This window comes from Oncorhynchus clarkii, chromosome 19 (genome assembly GCF_045791955.1).
Source record: "Oncorhynchus clarkii lewisi isolate Uvic-CL-2024 chromosome 19, UVic_Ocla_1.0, whole genome shotgun sequence".
Classification (NCBI taxonomy): Eukaryota; Metazoa; Chordata; class Actinopteri; order Salmoniformes; family Salmonidae; genus Oncorhynchus; species Oncorhynchus clarkii.
In genome coordinates, this window is record NC_092165.1 from 17,730,204 (window position 1) to 17,751,305 (window position 21,102).

Sequence of the window (21,102 nt, forward strand, 5' to 3'; positions counted from 1 at the left end):
ATACAGTAGATGGTATCGAGTACAGTATGTACAAATGAGATGAGTATGTAAACAAAGTGGCATAGTTTAAAGTGGCTAGTGATACATGTATTACATAAGGATACAGTCGATGATATAGAGTACAGTATATACGTATGCATATGAGATGAATAATGTAGGGTAAGTAACATTATATAAGGTAGCATTGTTTAAAGTGGCTAGTGATATATTTACATCATTTCCCATCAATTCCCATTATTAAAGTGGCTGGAGTTGTGTCAGTGTGTTGGCAGCAGCCACTCAGTGTTAGTGGTGGCTGTTTAACAGTCTGATGGCCTTGAGATAGAAGCTGTTTTTCAGTCTCTCGGTCCCAGCTTTGATGCACCTGTACTGACCTCGCCTTCTGGATGATAGCGGGGTGAACAGGCAGTGGCTCGGGTGGTTGATGTCCTTGATGATCTTTATGGCCTTCCTGTGACATCGGGTGGTGTAGGTGTCCTGGAGGGCAGGTAGTTTGCCCCCGGTGATGCGTTGTGCAGACCTCACTACCCTCTGGAGAGCCTTACGGTTGAGGGCGGTGCAGTTGCCATACCAGGCGGTGATACAGCCCGCCAGGATGCTCTCGATTGTGCATCTGTAGAAGTTTGTGAGTGCTTTTGGTGACAAGCCGAATTTCTTCAGCCTCCTGAGGTTGAAGAGGCGCTGCTGCGCCTTCTTCACGATGCTGTCTGTGTGAGTGGACCAATTCAGTTTGTCTGTGATGTGTTTGCCGAGGAACTTAAAACTTGCTACCCTCTCCACTACTGTTCCATCGATGTGGATAGGGGGGTGTTCCCTCTGCTGTTTCCTGAAGTCCACAATCATCTCCTTAGTTTTGTTGACGTTGAGTGTGAGGTTATTTTCCTGACACCACACTCCGAGGGCCCTCACCTCCTCCCTGTAGGCCGTCTCGTCGTTGTTGGTAATCAAGCCTACCACTGTTGTGTCGTCCGCAAACTTGATGATTGAGTTGGAGGCGTGCGTGGCCACGCAGTCGTGGGTGAACAGGGAGTACAGGAGAGGGCTCAGAACGCACCCTTGTGGGGCCCCAGTGTTGAGGATCAGCGGGGAGGAGATGTTGTTGCCTACCCTCACCACCTGGGGGCGGCCCGTCAGGAAGTCCAGTACCCAGTTGCACAGGGCGGGGTCGAGACCCAGGGTCTCGAGCTTGATGACGAGCTTGGAGGGTACTATGGTGTTGAATGCCGAGCTGTAGTCGATGAACAGCATTCTCACATAGGTATTCCTCTTGTCCAGATGGGTTAGGGCAGTGTGCAGTGTGGTTGAGATTGCATCGTCTGTGGACCTATTTGGGCGGTAAGCAAATTGGAGTGGGTCTAGGGTGGAGGTGATATGGTCCTTGACTAGTCTCTCAAAGCACTTCATGATGACGGATGTGAGTGCTACGGGGCGGTAGTCGTTTAGCTCAGTTACCTTAGCTTTCTTGGGAACAGGAACAATGGTGGCCCTCTTGAAGCATGTGGGAACAGCAGACTGGTATAGGGATTGATTGAATATGTCCGTAAACACACCGGCCAGCTGGTCTGCGCATGCTCTGAGGGCGCGGCTGGGGATGCCGTCTGGGCCTGCAGCCTTGCGAGGGTTAACACGTTTAAATGTCTTACTCACCTCGGCTGCAGTGAAGGAGAGACCGCATGTTTTCGTTGTAGGCCGTGTCAGTGGCACTGTATTGTCCTCAAAGCGGGCAAAAAAGTGATTTAGTCTGCCTGGGAGCAGCCTCTGGAGAGTTCGGGGAGGATTACCAAACGTTAAGAGAGAAATACACAGTGTAGAACAGATGGAATTGTCGGTCAGAGAGAAGAGGGAAACCATCTCGGCTCTGCTCAATATATTTCTATCTGCAACATTCAGAACGTTAGTCTGAGTCGAGAAATCGCACTTCTTTCTCATCCGCCTACTCCTTTTCTCCGAGGAGAGAGAGAGAGCGAGGACAGTAGTTCACCGACTGGCAACACGCGAGCTGGCTGCGGCGCTCACCACTATGCCTCTCATGTGAGATGTTTCGCCTTGCACTCTGATTCACTCGGTGTGAGAGAGGGCAGCAGGATTTTCTTTTTATTTATACATGGTGATTATTTAGATTTGACGCTACAGATCTTGTTATCATTTTGATGTTTCTAAGAGAGGTTCATCACAGTGGGCAGCGGCAGAGCAGGCTATTTTCCACAGAAAGAGAGAGAAGGGAGAGAGAGGTAAGCATAGGTATAAGTATGATGGGGGAGTAGAGGGGGTGGAGAGAGAGAGAGAAAGTTAAAGAGAGATAGAGAGAGACACAGAAAGAGGCAGTTACAAAGAGAAAGAGAGATACAGAGAGAGAGACACACAAAGAGAGAGAGAGACACAACGAGAAAGAGAGAGACACAACGAGAAAGAGAGAGATACAAAGAGAAAGAGAAAGAGAGATACAGAAAGAGAAAGAGAGATACAGAAAGAGAAAGAGATACAGAAAGAGAAAGAGATACAGAAAGAGAAAGAGATACAGAAAGAGAAAGAGATACAGAAAGAGAAAGAGAGGGAGATACAGAGAGAGATAAAGAGAAAAAGAGATACAGTGCCTTGCGAAAGTATTCGGCCCCCTTGAACTTTGCGACCTTTTGCCACATTTCAGGCTTCAAACATAAAGATATAAAACTGTATTTTTTTGTGAAGAATCAACAACAAGTGGGACACAATCATGAAGTGGAACGACATTTATTGGATATTTCAAACTTTTTTAACAAATCAAAAACTGAAAAATTGGGCGTGCAAAATTATTCAGCCCCCTTAAGTTAATACTTTGTAGCGCCACCTTTTGCTGCGATTACAGCTGTAAGTCGCTTGGGGTATGTCTATCAGTTTTGCACATCGAGAGACTGAATTTTTTTCCCATTCCTCCTTGCAAAACAGCTCGAGCTCAGTGAGGTTGGATGGAGAGCATTTGTGAACAGCAGTTTTCAGTTCTTTCCACAGATTCTCGATTGGATTCAGGTCTGGACTTTGACTTGGCCATTCTAACACCTGGATATGTTTATTTTTGAACCATTCCATTGTAGATTTTGCTTTATGTTTTGGATCATTGTCTTGTTGGAAGACAAATCTCCGTCCCAGTCTCAGGTCTTTTGTAGACTCCATCAGGTTTTCTTCCAGAATGGTCCTGTATTTGGCTCCATCCATCTTCCCATCAATTTTAACCATCTTCCCTGTCCCTGCTGAAGAAAAGCAGGCCCAAACCATGATGCTGCCACCACCATGTTTGACAGTGGGGATGGTGTGTTCAGCTGTGTTGCTTTTACGCCAAACATAACGTTTTGCATTGTTGCCAAAAAGTTCAATTTTGGTTTCATCTGACCAGAGCACCTTCTTTCACATGTTTGGTGTGTCTCCCAGGTGGCTTGTGGCAAACTTTAAACTACACTTTTTATGGATATCTTTAAGAAATGGCTTTCTTCTTGCCACTCTTCCATAAAGGCCAGATTTGTGCAATATACGACTGATTGTTGTCCTATGGACAGAGTCTCCCACCTCAGCTGTAGATCTCTGCAGTTCATCCAGAGTGATCATGGGCCTCTTGGCTGCATCTCTGATCAGTCTTCTCCTTGTATGAGCTGAAAGTTTAGAGGGACGGCCAGGTCTTGGTAGATTTGCAGTGGTCTGATACTCCTTCCATTTCAATATTATCGCTTGCACAGTGCTCCTTGGGATGTTTAAAGCTTGGGAAATATTTTTGTATCCAAATCCGGCTTTAAACTTCTTCACAACAGTATCTCGGACCTGCCTGGTGTGTTCCTTGTTCTTCATGATGCTCTCTGCGCTTTTGACGGACCTCTGAGACTATCACAGTGTAGGTGCATTTATACGGAGACTTGATTACACACAGGTGGATTGTATTTATCCTCATTAGTCATTTAGGTCAACATTGGATCATTCAGAGATCCTCACTGAACTTCTGGAGAGAGTTTGCTGCACTGAAAGTAAAGGGGCTGAATCATTTTGCACGCCCAATTTTTCAGTTTTTGATTTGTTAAAAAAGTTTGAAATATCCAATAAATGTCGTTCCACTTCATGATTGTGTCCCACTTGTTGTTGATTCTTCACAAAAAAATACAGTTTTATATCTTTATGTTTGAAGCCTGAAATGTGGCAAAAGGTCGCAAAGTTCAAGGGGGCCGAATACTTTCGCAAGACACTGTACATAGAGAGCGAGAGAGAGAGATAAAGAGAAAGAGAGATACAGACACAGACACAGAGGGAGAGATACAGAGAGAGATACAGACACAGAGGGAGAGATACAGAGGGAGAGATACAGATACAGAGACACAGAGAGAGAGAGATACAGAAAGAGATACAGAAAGAGAAAGATACAGAAAGAGAAAGAGAGAGAGATACAGAAAGAGAGATAGAGAGAGAAAGAGATACAGAGAGGGAGATACAGAGAGAGAGAGACAGAGAGATAGAGACAGAGAGACACACAGAGAGATACAGAGAGAGATACAGAGAGAGAGGGAGAGATACAGAGGGAGAGATACAGATACAGAGACACAGAAAGAGAAGGAGAGATACAGAAAGAGAAAGAGAGATAGATAAAGAGAGAGATACAGAAAGAGATACAGAAAGAGAGAGAGAGATACAGAAAGAGAAAGAGAGATAGAGAGAGAAAGAGATACAGAGAGGGAGATACAGAGAGAGAGATACAGAGAGACACACACAGAAAGAGAAAGAGATAGATAAAGAGAGAGAGAGAGAGACAGAGATATACAGAGATACAGAGAGAGAGACAGAGAGAGATACAGAGAGAGAGATAGAGAGAGAGACATAGAGAGATACAGAGAGAGAGATACAAAGAGAGAGTTACAAAGAGAAAGAGATACAGAGAGAGTGAGAGATACAGAGAGATAGATACAGAGAGATAGAGAGAGAGATACAGAAAGAGAGAGAGATACAGAGAGAGAGACATAGAGACAGAGAGAGATACATAGAAAGAGATAGAGAGATACAGAGAGTTACAAAGAGAAAAAGAGATACAGAGAGAGAGACAGAAAGAGAGAGAGATACAGTGAGAGATACAGATAGATACAGAGAGGGATAGATACAGAAAGAGAAAGAGAGATACAGAGAGAGAGTTACAAAGAGAAAGAGATACAGAGAGATAGAGAGATACAGAAAGAGAGAGAGATACAGAGAGATACAGAGAGGGAGAGATACAGAAAGAGAGAGAGATACAGAGAAAGAGAGATACAGAAAGAGAAAGAGAGATACAGAGAGAGATACAGAGAAAGAGAGATACAGAGAGAGATACAAAGAGAAAGAGAGATACAGAGAGCCAGAAAGAGAAAGAGAGATACAGAGAGAGAGAGAGAGAGAGAGAGAGAGAGATATATAGAGAGAGAGATACAGAGAGAGAGACAGAGAGACAGAGAGAGATACAGAGAAAGAGAGAGAGAGAGAGATACAAAGAGAAAGAGATACAGAGAGTTACAAAGAGAAAAAGAGATACAGAGAGAGAGACAGAAAGAGAAAGAGAGATACAGTGAGAGATACAGATAGATACAGAGAGGGATAGATACAGAAAGAGAGAGAAACAGAGAAAGAGAGATAGAGAAAGAGAAAGAGAGATACAGAGAGAGATACAGAGAGAGAGAGATACAAAGAGAAAGAGAGATACAGAGAGAGAGAGAGAGAGAGAGACACAGAAAGAGAAAGAGAGAAAGAAAACAAAAGTGAAGGAAATACAGTAATAGAAGGAGAGAGAGTGACCAACCAACTCTCCATATATGCTCCTATAGTACCTGGACATGCAGCAGGTAGTTCTCCTTGGTCTTCCTCTTCAGCTCTTCCACCACCAGCAGCACCCCCTGTTGGTTCACCTCGAACACACCCCCCTCATTGCCGTCGACGATGGCGAAGGCGAACGGCGGCCCATTGTGCGTGGCGTCCCGGTCGGTCACCATGAGCTGGACAACGCTGGTCCCCATTGGACGATTCTCCTGCGAGAAAGGGAAGTGGTTTAGACTTAGTATTCAGGGATACTGTGGGCAGTAACGACTGCTGTGTGAGAGAGCAGGAGAGGGGATTTGATGTGGGAATCAATCTTGTGAATCAATCTTTCTCTTCCTCGAAGGCTAAGCCATTTTTTTCAGTGTGCGTATATATGTGTGCGTTTGTGCACAGACACCAAATCCCTATATCAGATTTCAGAGTTTCTCCGAAATTACGTTTCTGGTTTTCACTGTCGGCTCCTCAAAAGTAAAGACAGTGACGGTGCATCCCTATTTGCCCAATCTCTCCCTCCCTTCCTGATAGTAAAAAGGGAGGAAAGATGCATTTTTTTGTATCATCTTTCGAATCCTTACACCTTCAGTCATCTCACCACTTCTTTCTTCACTTCCAACCCCTCATCCCTCCCTTCTTCTCTATCCTCTCCTCTCCCCAACTCTTCTCTCCCCGTTGGCCTCTCTTTCCCACCTTCCCCACCCTCCTCCCCTCCCACTCTCTCCTTCCATCCACCCCTCCCTTCCTCCTCACCTGGATGATGAGGCTGTAGTTGGCAGTGGAGAAGAGGGGCGGGTTGTCGTTGACGTCGGACACGTCGACGTTGACCGTGGCGCTGCTGGAGCGGGCCGGAACGCCGTTGTCTGACGCCAGCACCGTCAGGGTGTACCCCGATGTCTGATGGGGAAGGGAGGGAAGAGGGGTGGGTGGGGTGGCGGGAAAGAAATGGAGATAGAAAGAGAGGAGGGAGAGAGGAGGAGAGAGGAAGACAGAGAATTAATACCTCTCACTCTCTACTGCTTTTGTAAGCGATTATGCAAAGCTGACTGGTAAACTGGCTCAGCGTTTCAGTTTGATTGCAGTCTACAGTGCAATTAAGGTGTCACCGAAGACAGAATTAGATATCCCCACACACACACACAAATGCATATATTGACACACACACACACACACACACACACACACACACACACACACACACACACACACACACACACACACACACGAACTTCAAAGACATTTCACAGATATGCATTTGAAGGAATTTACATCAATGCCCATCCATTATAACGTTTGAATGTTTCACCATACCGTCTCTCTGTCTAGCTGGCGTGCCACTTTGACCTCTCCTCTGATTGGGTCAATGGTGAAGGGACTGCCCTGGTTCCCCGCCACGATGGAGTAACGCACGTGGTTATAGGCTGGCCCGTCTGCATCCTCCGCCATCACCTACGACCCGGGACAACAGGAGAGAGGAAGAGTAACGACCAGCCGCCGAGGACGACACACACACACAGATGTAGGCTTACACACACACCTGCTCCGACACGAGACCGTGGGACACATATATTCACACACACCTGGCCAGTATTGAAACGGATCCTAGGGGAGATCAGGGGACGGACAGGATTCACACGTGAGTGAGACGGGCAAGCATAACAATCCTGTTTAACTTCTTATGGCTGGGGGGCAGTATTGAGTAGCTTGGATGAATAAGGTCTTTAAAATGGTGTAAAATATTTGTATGTTTGAGGAATTTAAATGATGAGATTTCTGTTATTTTGAATTTGGTGCCCTGCACTTTCACTGGCTGTTGTCAAATCAATCCCGTTAACGGGATTTCAGCCGTAAGAAGTTAACGACGAATCATTTATATTCGGGTTGATTAGACACAGTTGACAAATGGACACAGGGGAAGAAAGAGGGAGAGGAGGGGTGAGGGGCCAAGGGAAGAGGTGTTAGAAAATGTATATCGGGGCGGCAGGGTAGCCTAGTGGTTAGAGCGTTGGACTTGTAAACTGAAAGGTTGCAAGTTCAAATCCCTGAGCTGACAAGGTACAAATCTGTCATTCTGCCCCTGAACAGGCAGTTAACCCACTGTTCCTAGGCTGTCATTGAAAATAAGAATTTGTTCTTAACTGACTTGCCTAGTTAAATAAAGGTCAAAATAAAACAAATAGAAAAGGGGGAAGGGGAGAGGGTGAGAAAGGGACGTGAGTCACCTGTCTTTAATTCATTTGTGTGTGTGTGTTACAGTAGGCTGAGCATGAAGAGCGGAGGGAGGTCCTCGTTTAACTCTGCACCACCAGAAGGTGATCTAGCACAGCAACTGATACGTGACAGAGAGAGAGGGTGCTGACTGAAAGACTAGTTAAGAAAAGGGTGAAATAATGGGATGAGGTGTGCGTGCGGTGGTATTTTATGAGCGGGAGGGAAACAGAAGAAAAATGACACTGCCTATACAATGGTAGGGGAATCCCCGCAAAACAAAAACATGTTCCAACACAACGCAAACAAACTCTAATATATTCCTTTAGCGATTTTATATGCTTCTTTGTTCTAGTTTTCTAGATCAGAACGGTCACTCATCGCTCAACTCACCGCCACCACTGTCTTGCCGGGTTCGGCGTCTTCGGCCACCACGGCGGCGTAGGTGGCCTGGCCGAAGGCGGGGCTGTTGTCGTTGACGTCCGTCAGGTTGATGTTGACCGTGGCCATGTCGCTGAGCGGCGGCGTGCCCCCGTCCGTGGCCTCCACCGTCAGGTAGTACTCCTGGGACGCCTCGAAGTCCAGCGACTCGATGACGAAGATGTCACCTGGAGGGGAGACGAAAGAGGGAGAGGGAGGATAGGACGGATGGATTAGAAGGTTCCTCCACTGTCCCAATGTACACAACAGAAATGTCATCTGCTACGTCCCCTTTGAAACGCAGGTTGACGTTTACTGAGTGATCGCCCCTTAGATAGGCCAGCTGCAAAGTCGAAATTGGCTAATTTAAGGTCAGGCATTAGGGTTAGCAGTGTGGTTAGGGTTAGGGTTCAAAACAGCTAGTAACCACTCTGCAGGGCTGCATCCAGAACAAGACTCATTACAAAAACAAGCTAAACCTGCCACACATACATACACACATACACTTCCTTTATGTGTCCCCTGGCGAGACATATAAAGGAAGAGAAGAGGTGGAGACAAGAGGGGCAGAGAGATACAGACAGAGAGAGAGATACAGACAGAGAGAGAGATACAGACAGAGAGAGAGATACAGACAGAGAGAGAGAGAGAGAGAGAGAGAGAGAGAGAGAGAGAGAGATATACAGACAGAGAGAGAGCGAGAGAGATACAGACAGAGCGAGAGATACAGACAGAGAGAGAGAGAGAGAGAGAGAGAGAGAGAGACAGAGATACAGAGAGAGAGAGACAGAGATACAGAGAGAGAGAGAGAGAGAGAGAGAGAGAGATACAGACAGAGAGAGAGATACAGACAGACAGAGAGAGAGATACAGAGATACAGAGAGAGAGAGAGAGAGAGAGATACAGACAGAGAGAGAGATACAGACAGACAGAGAGAGAGATACAGAGAGAGAGAGAGAGATACAGAGAGAGAGAGAGAGAGAGAGAGATACAAAGAGAGAGAGAGAGAGAGAGATACAGAGAGAGAGAGAGAGAGAGAGAGAGATACAGAGAGAGAGAGAGAGAGAGAGATACAGAGAGAGAGAGAGAGATACAGAGAGAGAGAGAGAGAGAGAGAGATACAGAGAGAGAGAGAGAGATACAGAGAGAGAGAGAGAGAGATACAGAGAGAGAGAGAGAAATACAGAGAGAGAGAGAGAAATACAGAGAGAGAGAGAGATACAGAGAGAGAGAGACATACAGACAGAGAGAGAGAGAGATACAGACAGAGAGAGAGAGACAGAGATACAGAGAGAGAGAGAGAGAGAGAGAGATACAGACAGAGAGAGAGATACAGACAGACAGAGAGAGAGATACAGAGATACAGAGAGAGAGAGAGAGAGAGAGAGATACAGACAGAGAGAGAGATACAGACAGACAGAGAGAGAGATACAGAGAGAGAGAGAGAGAGATACAGAGAGAGAGAGAGAGAGATACAGAGAGAGAGAGAGAGAGAGAGATACAGAGAGAGAGAGAGAGAGAGATACAGAGAGAGAGAGAGAGATACAGAGAGAGAGAGAGAGATACAGAGAGAGAGAGAGAAATACAGAGAGAGAGAGAGAGAGATACAGAGAGAGAGAGAGAGAGAGAGAGAGAGAGAGATACAGAGAGAGAGAGAGAGATACAGAGAGAGAGAGAGAGATACAGAGAGAGATACAGAGAGAGAGAGAGATACAGAGAGAGAGATACAGAGAGAGAGAGAGAGATACAGAGAGAGAGAGACATACGAGAGAGAGAGACATACAGAGAGAGAGAGACATACAGATAGAGAGAGAGAGAGAGAGAGAGAGATACATACCAGTCTGAGGGTCGACACTGAACATGCCGTGTTCGTTCCCGCTCACGATGGCATAGGCGATCTCCCCGTTGGCTTCAATGTCCCGGCTAGCGGCGTGCACCCGCAGCAACTGCGTGCCCACCGCCACGTCCTCCGAAACGCCCGCCACATACTCGCGGTGCTCGAACACAGGCGGGTTGTCGTTGATGTCCAGCACGGAGACTGTGACGCGGGAGAGGGACGAGAGGCGGCGCGGGGAGCCCCGGTCGGAGGCGCGCGCTTTGAGCTCGTACACGGCCCGCGCCTCACGGTCCAGGGGCTTTTTTAAGGCAATGACGCCGGTATGCTCGTCCACGGAGAAGTGGCCGTCGGCCGAGTCGGCGAGGGAGAAGAGGATGTCGCCGTTCAAGCCTGGGGAGGAGACAGAGAAAGATGGAGATCGTGTTAAAAACACATGGACTAAAATAAAACTAAATGTGTAGAATCTGATATTCTGACATAAGAGCATTAGACTAACATTACTCTGAGTGACAGTTCATTATCATTTTGCCTTTGTTGGAAAGCAAAACCATGAACAATCCAAACGGGAAACAATATAAATCTCTGTGTACTTTCTCAGCAATACAGCCACACACTCCTGAGTAACAATACTTTGTCATATCAGCCGTTCAACACCATATACCCTTTTCGCCGACCAAAAGCAAACATGCAAGTCACATCGCCCTCGTAATAACACCTCGCCGCTTCCCGACAGGGCGGTCCAAAAACAAGACAGAGACGGATGTGGACAATAACCATAATGCCTTTTTGCAGGTGGCCCACATCTCTCTCTCTCACACACACACACACACATTCTCCTCCTCAGCGCATCTCATTACGACTAAAGAGACTGTCTGTGTCCCAAATGGCACTCTATTCGATAGTGCACTACTTTTGACCAAACGGGCCCTAGTCAAAAGTAGTGCACTGCAATGGGAACAGGGTGCCATTTGGGATGCAGTTCTTGTCGGCGGGAGCCCGGCTTATTGCCACCTGTTGGTTCCAGTCACCGTCGCTTTTATCAGACCAAATTACTCGGCCGACGGAAATTGCTTGATGACGTCTAAGTGGATCGCGCCAAATCGTTAAGCAATCTCGACTCCCGACACCAGGCGATTATACTTCATATCCAGTCTTCTGGAGGTTTCCTCCCACACTGTGGCCTGATTGTGTCATGTTTATGCAGTACCTTATAAAACTATGTTCCTACTTTTATCTTGCATCCCTATCTGGTATCCAAAACCAGTCTGCCATTTTACTTAACCACAGGCAGACAAAATGTCTACATGCTAACTGACTATCTCCAAATTCGGCACCGTGGGTTTGATTAAACTGTGCCTTCGGAAGACAGCATTCGTTGAAACTTTATCGACAGCGGTAACAAAGACGTTCCTCCTCAGCCCAAAGTGGCAAGAAAGCTTGTTTGCGTCTAGTATTAGCCACATGAATGGTGTTTACCAAATAGAACGAGGGACAGCACAGACAAGGAATAGAAAGACAAAAAAATACTTCAGAAGACAACTGGGGATAGAGAGGAAAGAGATAGGGGGATAGAGAGGAAAGAGATAGGGGGATAGAGATGGGGGGGGGGATAGAGAGGAAAGAGATAGGGGGAAAGAGATAGGGGGATTGAGAGGAAAGAGATAGGGGGATTGAGAGGAAAGAGAGAGAGGAAAGAGATGGGGGGATAGAGAGGAAAGAGATAGGGGGGGATAGAGAGGAAAGAGATGGGGGGGATAGAGAGGAAAGAGATGGGGGGATAGAGAGGAAAGAGAGGGGGATAGAGAGGAAAGAGAGGGGGATAGAGAGGAAAGAGAGGGGGATAGAGAGGAAAGAGATATGGGGATAGAGAGGAAAGAGCTAGGGGGATAGAGAGGAAAGAGATAGGGGGATAGAGAGGAAAGAGATAGGGGGATAGAGATGGGGGGGGGATAGAGAGGAAAGAGATAGGGGGAAAGAGATAGGGGGATTGAGAGGAAAGAGATATGGGGATTGAGAGGAAAGAGAGAGAGGAAAGAGATGGGGGGATAGAGAGGAAAGAGATGGGGGGGATAGAGAGGAAAGAGATGGGGGATAGAGAGGAAAGAGATGGGGGGATAGAGAGGAAAGAGATGGGGGGATAGAGAGGAAAGAGAGGGGGATAGAGAGGAAAGAGAGGGGGATAGAGAGGAAAGAGAGGGGGATAGAGAGGAAAGAGATGGGGGGGATAGAGATGGGGGGGATTGAGAGGAAAGAGATGGGGGGGTAGAGAGGAAAGAGATGGGGGGATAGAGAGGAAAGAGATGGGAGGATAGAGAGGAAAGAGAGGGAAGAAATAGGGGGATAGAGAGGAAAGAGATAGGGGGATAGAGAGGAAAGAGATAAGGGGATAGAGAGGGAAGAAATAGGGTGATAGAGATGAAATAGATGGGAGGATAGAGAGGAAAGAGAGGAAAGAAATAGGGGGATAGAGAGGAAATAGATGGGAGGATAGAGAGGAAAGAGAGGGAAGAAATAGGGGGATAGAGAGGAAAGAGATAGGGGGATAGAGAGGGAAGAGATAGGGGGATAGAGAGGGAAGAAATAGGGGGATAGAGAGGAAAGATATGGGGGGGTAGAGAGGAAAGAGATAGGGGGATAGAGAGGAAATAGATGGGAGGATAGAGAGGAAAGAGAGGAAAGAAATAGGGGGATAGAGAGGAAAGAGATAGGGGGTAAGGGGATAGAGAGGAAATAGATCGGGGGATAGAGAGGAAAGAGATAGGGGGATAGAGATGGGGGGGATAGAGAGGAAAGAGAGGGGGAAAGAGATAGGGGGATTGAGAGGAAAGAGATAGGGGGAAAGAGATAGGGGGATTGAGAGGAAAGAGATAGGGGGAAAGAGATAGGGGGATTGAGAGGAAAGAGATAGAGAGGAAAGAGATGGGGGGGATAGAGAGGAAAGAGATGGGGGGATAGAGAGGAAAGAGCTGGGGGGGATAGAGAGGAAAGAGAGGGGGATAGAGAGGAAAGAGATAGGGGGATAGAGAGGAAAGAGATAGAGGGATAGAGAGGAAAGAGATGGGGGGATAGAGATGGGGGGGATAGAGAGGAAAGATATGTGGGGGAATAGAGAGGAAAGAGATGGGGGATAGAGAGGAAAGAGATAGGGGGATAGAGAGGAAAGAGATAGGGGGATAGAGAGGAAATAGATGGGGGGATAGAGATGGGGGGGATAGAGAGGAAAGAGATGGGGGGGTAGAGAGGAAAGAGATAGGGGGATAGAGAGGGAAGAAATAGGGGGATAGAGAGGAAAGATATGGGGGGATAGAGAGGAAAGAGATGGTGGGGGGGGGGTAGAGAGGAAAGAGATAGGGGGATAGAGAGGAAAGAGATATGGGGATAGAGAGGAAAGAGATAGGGGGATAGAGAGGAAATAGATGGGAGGATAGAGAGGAAAGAGAGGAAAGAAATAGGGGGATAGAGAGGAAAGAGACAGGGGGATAGAGAGGAAAGAGATAGGGGATAGAGAGGAAAGAGATATGGGGATAGAGAGGAAATAGATATGGGGATAGAGAGGAAAGAGATATGGGGATAGTGAGGAAAGAGGTATGGGGATAGAGAGGAAAGAGATAGGGGGATAGAGAGGAAAGAGATAGGGGGATAGAGAGGAAAGAGATAGGGGGATAGAGAGGAAAGAGATGGGAAGAAATAGGGGGATAGAGAGGGAAGAGAAAGAGAGAAAATGAGAGAGAGAAAACAGAGTGAGAGAGAGAAGAAATAGAGAAAGGAATGTGTCAGCATAACTTCTCCCTTAAACGCCAATAAAGGTCACCAACCAGCTTCATAGTTTGTTAGCTTCTTTCCCCCAGACCGATAAGAAACCACTTTGAGAAGCGCCGCCATGGCAGTGGGCACACAGCAGGGACAATGACGCGAGTAAGTATGAAACTGCCAAATATCTTCAACCCAAATGAGCCGGTCTAGATAGCACAACTGGTGTCGGGAACTGGCAGTGCTCGAAATGTGTCAACATTTGGAGCAAAGAAATACTCTTGAGTCTCAAATGTCGATGATATCCCGCCCGAATAGTGAATGAATCCTCTTATCTATCTGACAATGGAGGTTGGACACGCACGCCGGTGCACACGCACACACTCAGTCCAATGGCCGCTGGCTGAGTGAGCGAGGACAGTGTGACCTGGACTGTGGCAAAAAAGAATAATATTTTGTCTCGTCAGAGTCGTCATAGATGGGCCTTGACTTTGTTATTTCCCTGTGCGTGGGACTCTTCGGTTCTCCTGGCAATACGGGCATACATCAGCCAATACACATTTTACAAGGCTGGCGATAAAGACCCAAACTAGAACTCTACAGGTCTGTGTGTGTGATATATGTGATACCAACACGTGTGAAAGGAATGCTCGGGAAACACATGTTTACATTGGAAGTGCAGCTCAGTTTCCACCTCATTTTGAGGGCAGTGTGCACTTAGCCTGTCTTCTCTTGAGAGCCACGTCTGCTTACGGTGGCCTCTCAAAATAGCAAGGCTATGCTCACTGAGTCTGTACATAGTCAAAGCTTTCCTTAAGTTTGGGTCAGTCAAAGTGGTCAGGTATTCTGCCACTGTGTACTCTCTGTTCAGGGCCAAATAGCATTCTAGTTTGCTCCGTTTTTCTGTTAATTCTTTCCAACGTGTCAAGCAATTATCTTTTTGTTTTGTCATGATTTGATTGGGTCTAATTGTGTTGCTGTCCTGGGGCTCTGTGGGGTGTGTTTGTGTTTGTGAACAGAGCCCCAGGACCAGCTTGCTAAGTGGACTCTTCTCCAGGTTCATCTCTCTGTAGGTGATGGCTTTGTTATGGAAGGCTTGGGAATCGCTTCCTTTTAGGTGGTTCTTTTCTGGATGTTGATAATTAGCGGATATCGGCCTAATTCTGCTCTGCATGCATTATTTGGCGTTTTATGTTGTACACAGAGGATATTTTTGCAGAATTCTGCATGCTGTCTCGATTTTGTCTCCCTCCAGCTCCAAATGATCCGAAATGCACCTACAGTTAAAATTGGGGGAGGGTGAGAACTTAATTCCTCCACTCCTCCGTTCAGATATCCTATATGTTGGCACGGAGGTAAGGGCGGACTTTAGGAATTCCGTGCTCGTGTGAGAAGAGCTTGTCGAAAAAGCAGGCCCCTGTTTTGACTTCCTGAGTGAACGAGCGACCCAGTTCTTACATCCAATTAAATCTATCAAAACTGTCAGTTTAACTGAAGGACTGAGAGAAGGGGAGGAAAGACGGGGGTGAGAAAGAGAGAGGGAGAGAGAGAGAGAAAGAGAGAGAGAAAGAGAGAGAGAGGACGGACGGGGGTGAGAAAGGGTGAGAGAGAGAGAGAGAGAGAGAGAGAGAGAGAAAGGACGGGGGTGAGAAAGGGAGAGAGGGAGAGAGAGAGAAGGAGAGAGAGAGGAAGGACGGGGGTGAGAAAGGGAGAGAGAGAGAGAAAGAGAGAGAGGACGGACGGGGGTGAGAAAGGGCGAGAGAGAGAGAGAGAGAGAGGAAGGACGGGGGTGAGAAAGGGAGAGAGAGAGAGAGAGAGAGAGGAAGGACAGGGATGAGAAAGGGAGAGAGAGAGAGAGAGAGAGAGAGAAAGAGAGAGAGAAAGAGAGAGAGAAAGAGAGAGAGAAAGAGAGAGGAAGGACGGGGGTGAGAAAGGGCGAGAGAGAGAGAGAGAAAGAGAGAGCGAGAGGACGGACGGGGGTGAGAAAGGGCGAGAGAGAGAGGAAGGACGGGGGTGAGAAAGGGAGAGAGAGAGAGAGAGAAAGGACGGGGGTGAGAAAGGGAGAGAGAGAGAGAGAGAGAAGGAGAGAGGAAGGACAGGGGTGAGAAAGCGAGAGAGAGAGAGAGAGACAGAGAAAGAGAGAGGAAGGACGGGGGTGAGAAAGAGAGAGAGAGAAAGAAAGAGAGAAAGAGGGAGGAAGATGGAGGAAGAGGGAGGAAGAGGGAGGAAGGACGGGGGTGAGAAAGGGCGAGAGAGAGAGAGAGAAAGAGAGAGAGAGAGAGGACGGACAGGGGTGAGAAAGGGCGAGAGAGAGAGAGGAAGGACGGGGGTGAGAAAGAGAGAGAGAGAGAGAGAGAGAGAGAGAGAGAGAGAGAGAGAGAGAGAGAAAGGACGGGGGTGAGAGAGAGAGAGAGAAAGAGAGAGAAAGAGGGAGGAAGAGGGAGGAAGGACGGGGGTGAGAAAGGGAGAGAGAGAGAGAGAGAGAGAGAGAGAGAGAGAGAGGAAGGAAGGACGGGGGTGAGAAAGGGAGAGAGAGAGCGAGAGAGGAAGGACGGGGGTGAGAAAGGAAGCGAGAGAGAGAGAGAGCGCGCATCTTTTTCGTCCATACTTAGGCTTTTGAAGGGAACAGGCTGACACGCTCCCCTAGTCTAGAACACCTTGCCCTGTCAGAAGAGTCATTATCAAATGCCAGTAAAATAACCAGAACCTAATTGGTAGTGCCGCTAAAAGTGCCAATCGTGTCCCATTTTTAGGAAAACTCGCTAGCATCAGAGCTCTTGAGTTTAAATACGGCCGCCACACTAGCGCTTTCAGCTGTCCTCCATTTGAGGGAGTTCTGGGGTCCAATCGGTTTCGTCTCAAAGCGGCTGCTCCTGGTCAGGCGGGTTTGCTGTAAGACGGTGTAAATATATGTGGCAGACTATTTCATCCAGAGCCACGCAGACATTTTCGTATGGGTGGCCCCAGCGGGAACTGAACCCGTGATCCTGAAGCTGTACGCTCCATTCTCTACCAACAGAGCCGCACAGGGACACAAACACAAAAGTCATAGAAGACTGTGAAGAGAACGTGTGGGTTGTGACTTATCTACCGGCCAAATGGCAAATAGAACATGGCCATTAGGACTTTTTAGAATCCAGTGCTCGAAGGAGAAGAGAATTTCATTCATCCATCCCTGTCATCGTTGTTTATGCCATAAGAGGCTAGTGTAAAATGGTGGGGATTACTGTGATCCTGTGGAGTCAGCCATTGCAGGGGAAAAGCAAAGCAGCCATACTTCTCAAACAACTACGTCTGTATTACTCAGCGGAAAGATGAATTATTAAGTGACTCGCCTGTTCACAAATAAAGATGACGCGGTTCAAATTCGACTAAGTTTACTGACGGACGACGCCGAGCTCCGCGGCGGCTACAGAAAGAGGAAACGTACTGCGCATTGTGCACAGCGTCGAGAGCACCGGGGGTACAGCACGAGACCAGAGAGCTCAGCATTGCCTGGTCAAAGACTGGTCAGATAAGAACAAGAAACAAAACGGATCAACTCGTTTGTAAATAAACAAACAAACGTACCGGTGTCGAGGTCGGTGGCGAGCAGCCGCGCCACGAAGGTGCCGACCTCCGTGTTCTCGAAGACGGTGATGGCGTAAGGGCCCGAGGTGAACTGTGGCGCGTTGTCGTTCACGTCCTCCACGGTCAGGTGCACGGCCGCCTCGCAGTAGCGCCCGCCGCCGTCTAGTGCCCGCACCGTCAGGCGGTACTCCTCCTCCTCCTCGCGGTCCAGGGGCTGCTGGGTCTTCAGTTCACCTGGGAAATGGAAGACGGAGAAAGGCACGTGTCAATCAACGGGGCAGGCAATCACACACACACACACACACACACACACGTCAATCACACACACTTGTTAAAAGCGCTGACACACAACACAAACCCGCAGCCAAACACACACAAACATGTCAATCACACGCACTCATTAAAAGCGACGGCACACACACAAACACGCAGCCAAACACACGCACAAACACACAGGCGCGTTAAAAGTTCTTGCAATCCACACACACTTCTACAGGCTACAAGAGGTTGCACTCTTTTATATTTTTTTTATTGTTGAACAAGGACAGATAGTGTTAGAACAGCATCCTCTCCCTCCCAGGCCCCTTCCGAGAAAGCATCAAAATAAAAAGCAGGTCAAGCTAAATGGTCTCTGCGCCGTTTAGTTCCGTGTAGAGTGCCCCTCGACCAATTCAACGCGGCCCACCGGCTGGTTTGAGTAAAAAGAATAACTGAAACCAAATCGCTACCGGGTACAAATGATAACGGAACTACATTTCTAAGGTCCCGTTAAGATAATTCACTCTGTCCATCGTGTTCACAGTCGCCAAAACAAAAGGTTTCAGGTTGAGGGAAGCTGATCTGTAACTAGGGGGGAAACTTCACTTCAACATTTAGTTCCCGAAAACCTAACAACCTTGTCATGCTCACCTTCACACACACACCTCTATTTTTAAGTTGGCATTAGCCGCTTCGGTGCTTTCAGAAGTAACACTTCTCACAGATCACTGAGTCAGACAACGTGTGCCTGCATTCATGCGTGTTCTGAGACCTCATATCCTCTTGTATGCCACAAACCCCTTCCCCTGATCCAGGCATCCAACCCACATCCAAACAACTAATGGTTTTCAGAAGAGGATGGAGATAAATAAATAAATAATTGACAGGGAGGAGGAGAAGGGGGGAGAGGGACGCAGGAGGACAGGAGTAGTTGGCAGCTAAGAGCAGCTAGGAGGTGTCCTGGGATATGGTGCATGCCAACATTACCGGGGTCTCGCTGGACACACATGGCGCCCGCACAAGCACACAAACTGCCGTTACTAACCAAGCCTCTTAGTGTTCCTCGCATGCAATAATCAAATCCAATTTTATTGGTCACATACACATATTTAGCAGATGTTATTGCGGGTGTGGCGAAATGCTTGTGATCCTCCTTCTCGCCACGGAAAAAAGGACCCCCTCTCGATACCCTTGACTAAATCCCTCTCCTTCAAATTTGGCCCAAACCAAATTGAAATGGCCGGATTCTTTCGCTCTTCTTCTCTCCCTCCTCGCTCGCCGCTGGCTCATACAGAGGTATCAAAGTACGTCTGAACTTGAACCACAATAAAAGGGGCTGTTGTGGTGCTGTAAAAGTATGGGGCTGCTCTCTCGGTCTCTAGCCTACTCTACACCGCTGCCTTGTTTCTTCACAACCCTCTCTCTCTCTCTCTCTCTCTCTCTCTCCCTTCAGAAATAAACCAATGTGCCATTTATTTATTTTGTGTGGGGGTTAACGGGAGCTAACTGGTATTGTGTTTTCCGAGGCCCGACTCGTGTCATTCCATTTTGCCTCCGCTTTCTGCAGAGGAGACTCGAAACCTTCAGGCGAGAACAACGTCGCTTGTATGTGCGATGAAACTCGGGTTCTTAGCGCCATCGCTCGCTAATCCTCCGGGGGGGGGGCAAAATACATTAAAAATAATCATGAAAAAGGATGCGACGTAAACAAAATCCCCCTTGCCTCTAGACACACACACACACACTCTGGGGTGGATGGATTATGATTCAATCAGAAAGTGTGCAGTGTGCATGACTGGTGTCCACACTGGGAGGTTATTACTGTGTCTGTTTGTGACGGTACAGAGGGAGACAAAAGACAGGGTCCGTGAGTGTAGGGATGCAAGGCTCAAACATCAAATCATGGCATTGTAAAACTGGTGTGTGTGTGTGTGTGTGTGTGTGTGTGTGTGGGTGTGTTAGTGTTACACGTCATGCTGCCATCACGCACCCATGGACATTTGATAGTCATAGTAGTCAGAATAACCTTGGACGTGCCGTGAATGTAAACTGGATGAATGCGAGCGCAGTGCAGCCATTTGAAATGACTCGAAACGACTCTACATTGCGGCAGACATGAAACCTGTGGTTATTTTGAGTTTGGATTAGCTGTATGGTAGCATGGGCAGACTAGTCAACACATCGAGTGTGTTGAGGTGTAAACACAGACAGACAGGAAAACAGACAGACAGACAGACCAACACACACACCTGTGTCGGGGTCGATGGTGAAGAGCTTGGCTCCCGGTCCCTGGAGCTCGTAGGAGATGTGGGCGTTGGAGCGAATGTCTGCGTCCGTGGCCGAGACCTGCAGGATGAGCCTGCCGGCTGGGACGTCCTCGGGGACCCTCTCTGTGTAGAGGGACTGGGGGAGCGGAGAGAGGGGAGAGAGCGAGAAAGGGAGGATGAGAGAGTGTGTGGGAGGGAAGAAGTCATCAGAAGGTAGGAAAATTATTGATGGTGGGGGGGGGGGACAGAGAGAAGTAAAGGTAAGGTAGAATATACAAGAATAAGATTCATTCAATAGGTATATTAACAAGGGAGGAAATGGATAGAGGGGTAAAATGAAAAGTCATTACAATCGACAGCAGTATGCAGTATGCACTTAAACCATAATACAATCAGCAATGGAAATGCATTAGCTGGTAAAAATAGCCCTCAATGCTAGAAAATTACCCCTTAATTTTCGCTTGCCTTTCTTCAACGAGAAGTCTTTCCAAACCTCTTATTTTCCTCCCTCGCTACCTCCTTCCCCTTCCCCCAGATACTTGTCACGCATAGCGTGTACCGCCAAAAGCAGATAACATGACATGTTTTAGTGGCCTGCCTTCTCTCTTTACCTTCTCGCAAACCGGGCTGTTGTCGTTGGCGTCCAGGACTTTGACCTCGACCACGGCCTTGGCAGCAAAGGTGCCGTCGGTGGCGGTGATATTTAGGAGGTAGCTGTCGCGCTCCTCGCGGTCCAGTGGCTTCCTGACAGACACTTTCCACTCGTTCTGGAGGTGCTCGATCGCAAACTGTCCTAGAGGGTCGCCTCCTGTATGGGTAGAGAGTCATTGGGGAGAGTTAAATGGTGAGAGAGTCAATGGGGAGGGTCAGTGGGGAGCGAGTCAATAGGGAGAGTCAAATAGGGATAATGGCATTCAAACTAATGAGCAAGGCGTCACAATATGGCCCCTGCCTCTGGTTTCGAGAGGACTAGTGGTTTTGTGTGTGCGTGTGCGTGTATCTCAA

The 21,102-nt window shown here is 47.8% G+C and overlaps 1 protein-coding gene across 8 annotated transcripts in view; it reads right to left on the bottom strand.

Annotated features, from left to right (window-relative positions):
* The window catches only part of LOC139374883 (protocadherin Fat 1-like), a 104,484-nt gene that overhangs the window by 12,772 nt on the left and 70,610 nt on the right, over window positions 1-21,102 (bottom strand). For all 8 annotated transcript variants that reach the window (XR_011627742.1, XM_071116078.1, XM_071116075.1 and 5 more), the window contains 8 exons: window positions 20,709-20,905; window positions 20,080-20,233; window positions 17,573-17,806; window positions 10,253-10,642; window positions 8,389-8,603; window positions 7,099-7,236; window positions 6,541-6,684; window positions 5,805-6,002 (listed from right to left, as the gene is read on the bottom strand). Coding sequence is in view for 7 of the 8 variants with exons in the window: in XM_071116078.1 (XP_070972179.1) it covers window positions 5,805-6,002; window positions 6,541-6,684; window positions 7,099-7,236; window positions 8,389-8,603; window positions 10,253-10,642; window positions 17,573-17,806; window positions 20,080-20,233; window positions 20,709-20,905 (1,670 nt within the window). In the remaining variant the exon portion in view is untranslated. The remainder of the gene's footprint in view (window positions 1-5,804; window positions 6,003-6,540; window positions 6,685-7,098; window positions 7,237-8,388; window positions 8,604-10,252; window positions 10,643-17,572; window positions 17,807-20,079; window positions 20,234-20,708; window positions 20,906-21,102) is intronic.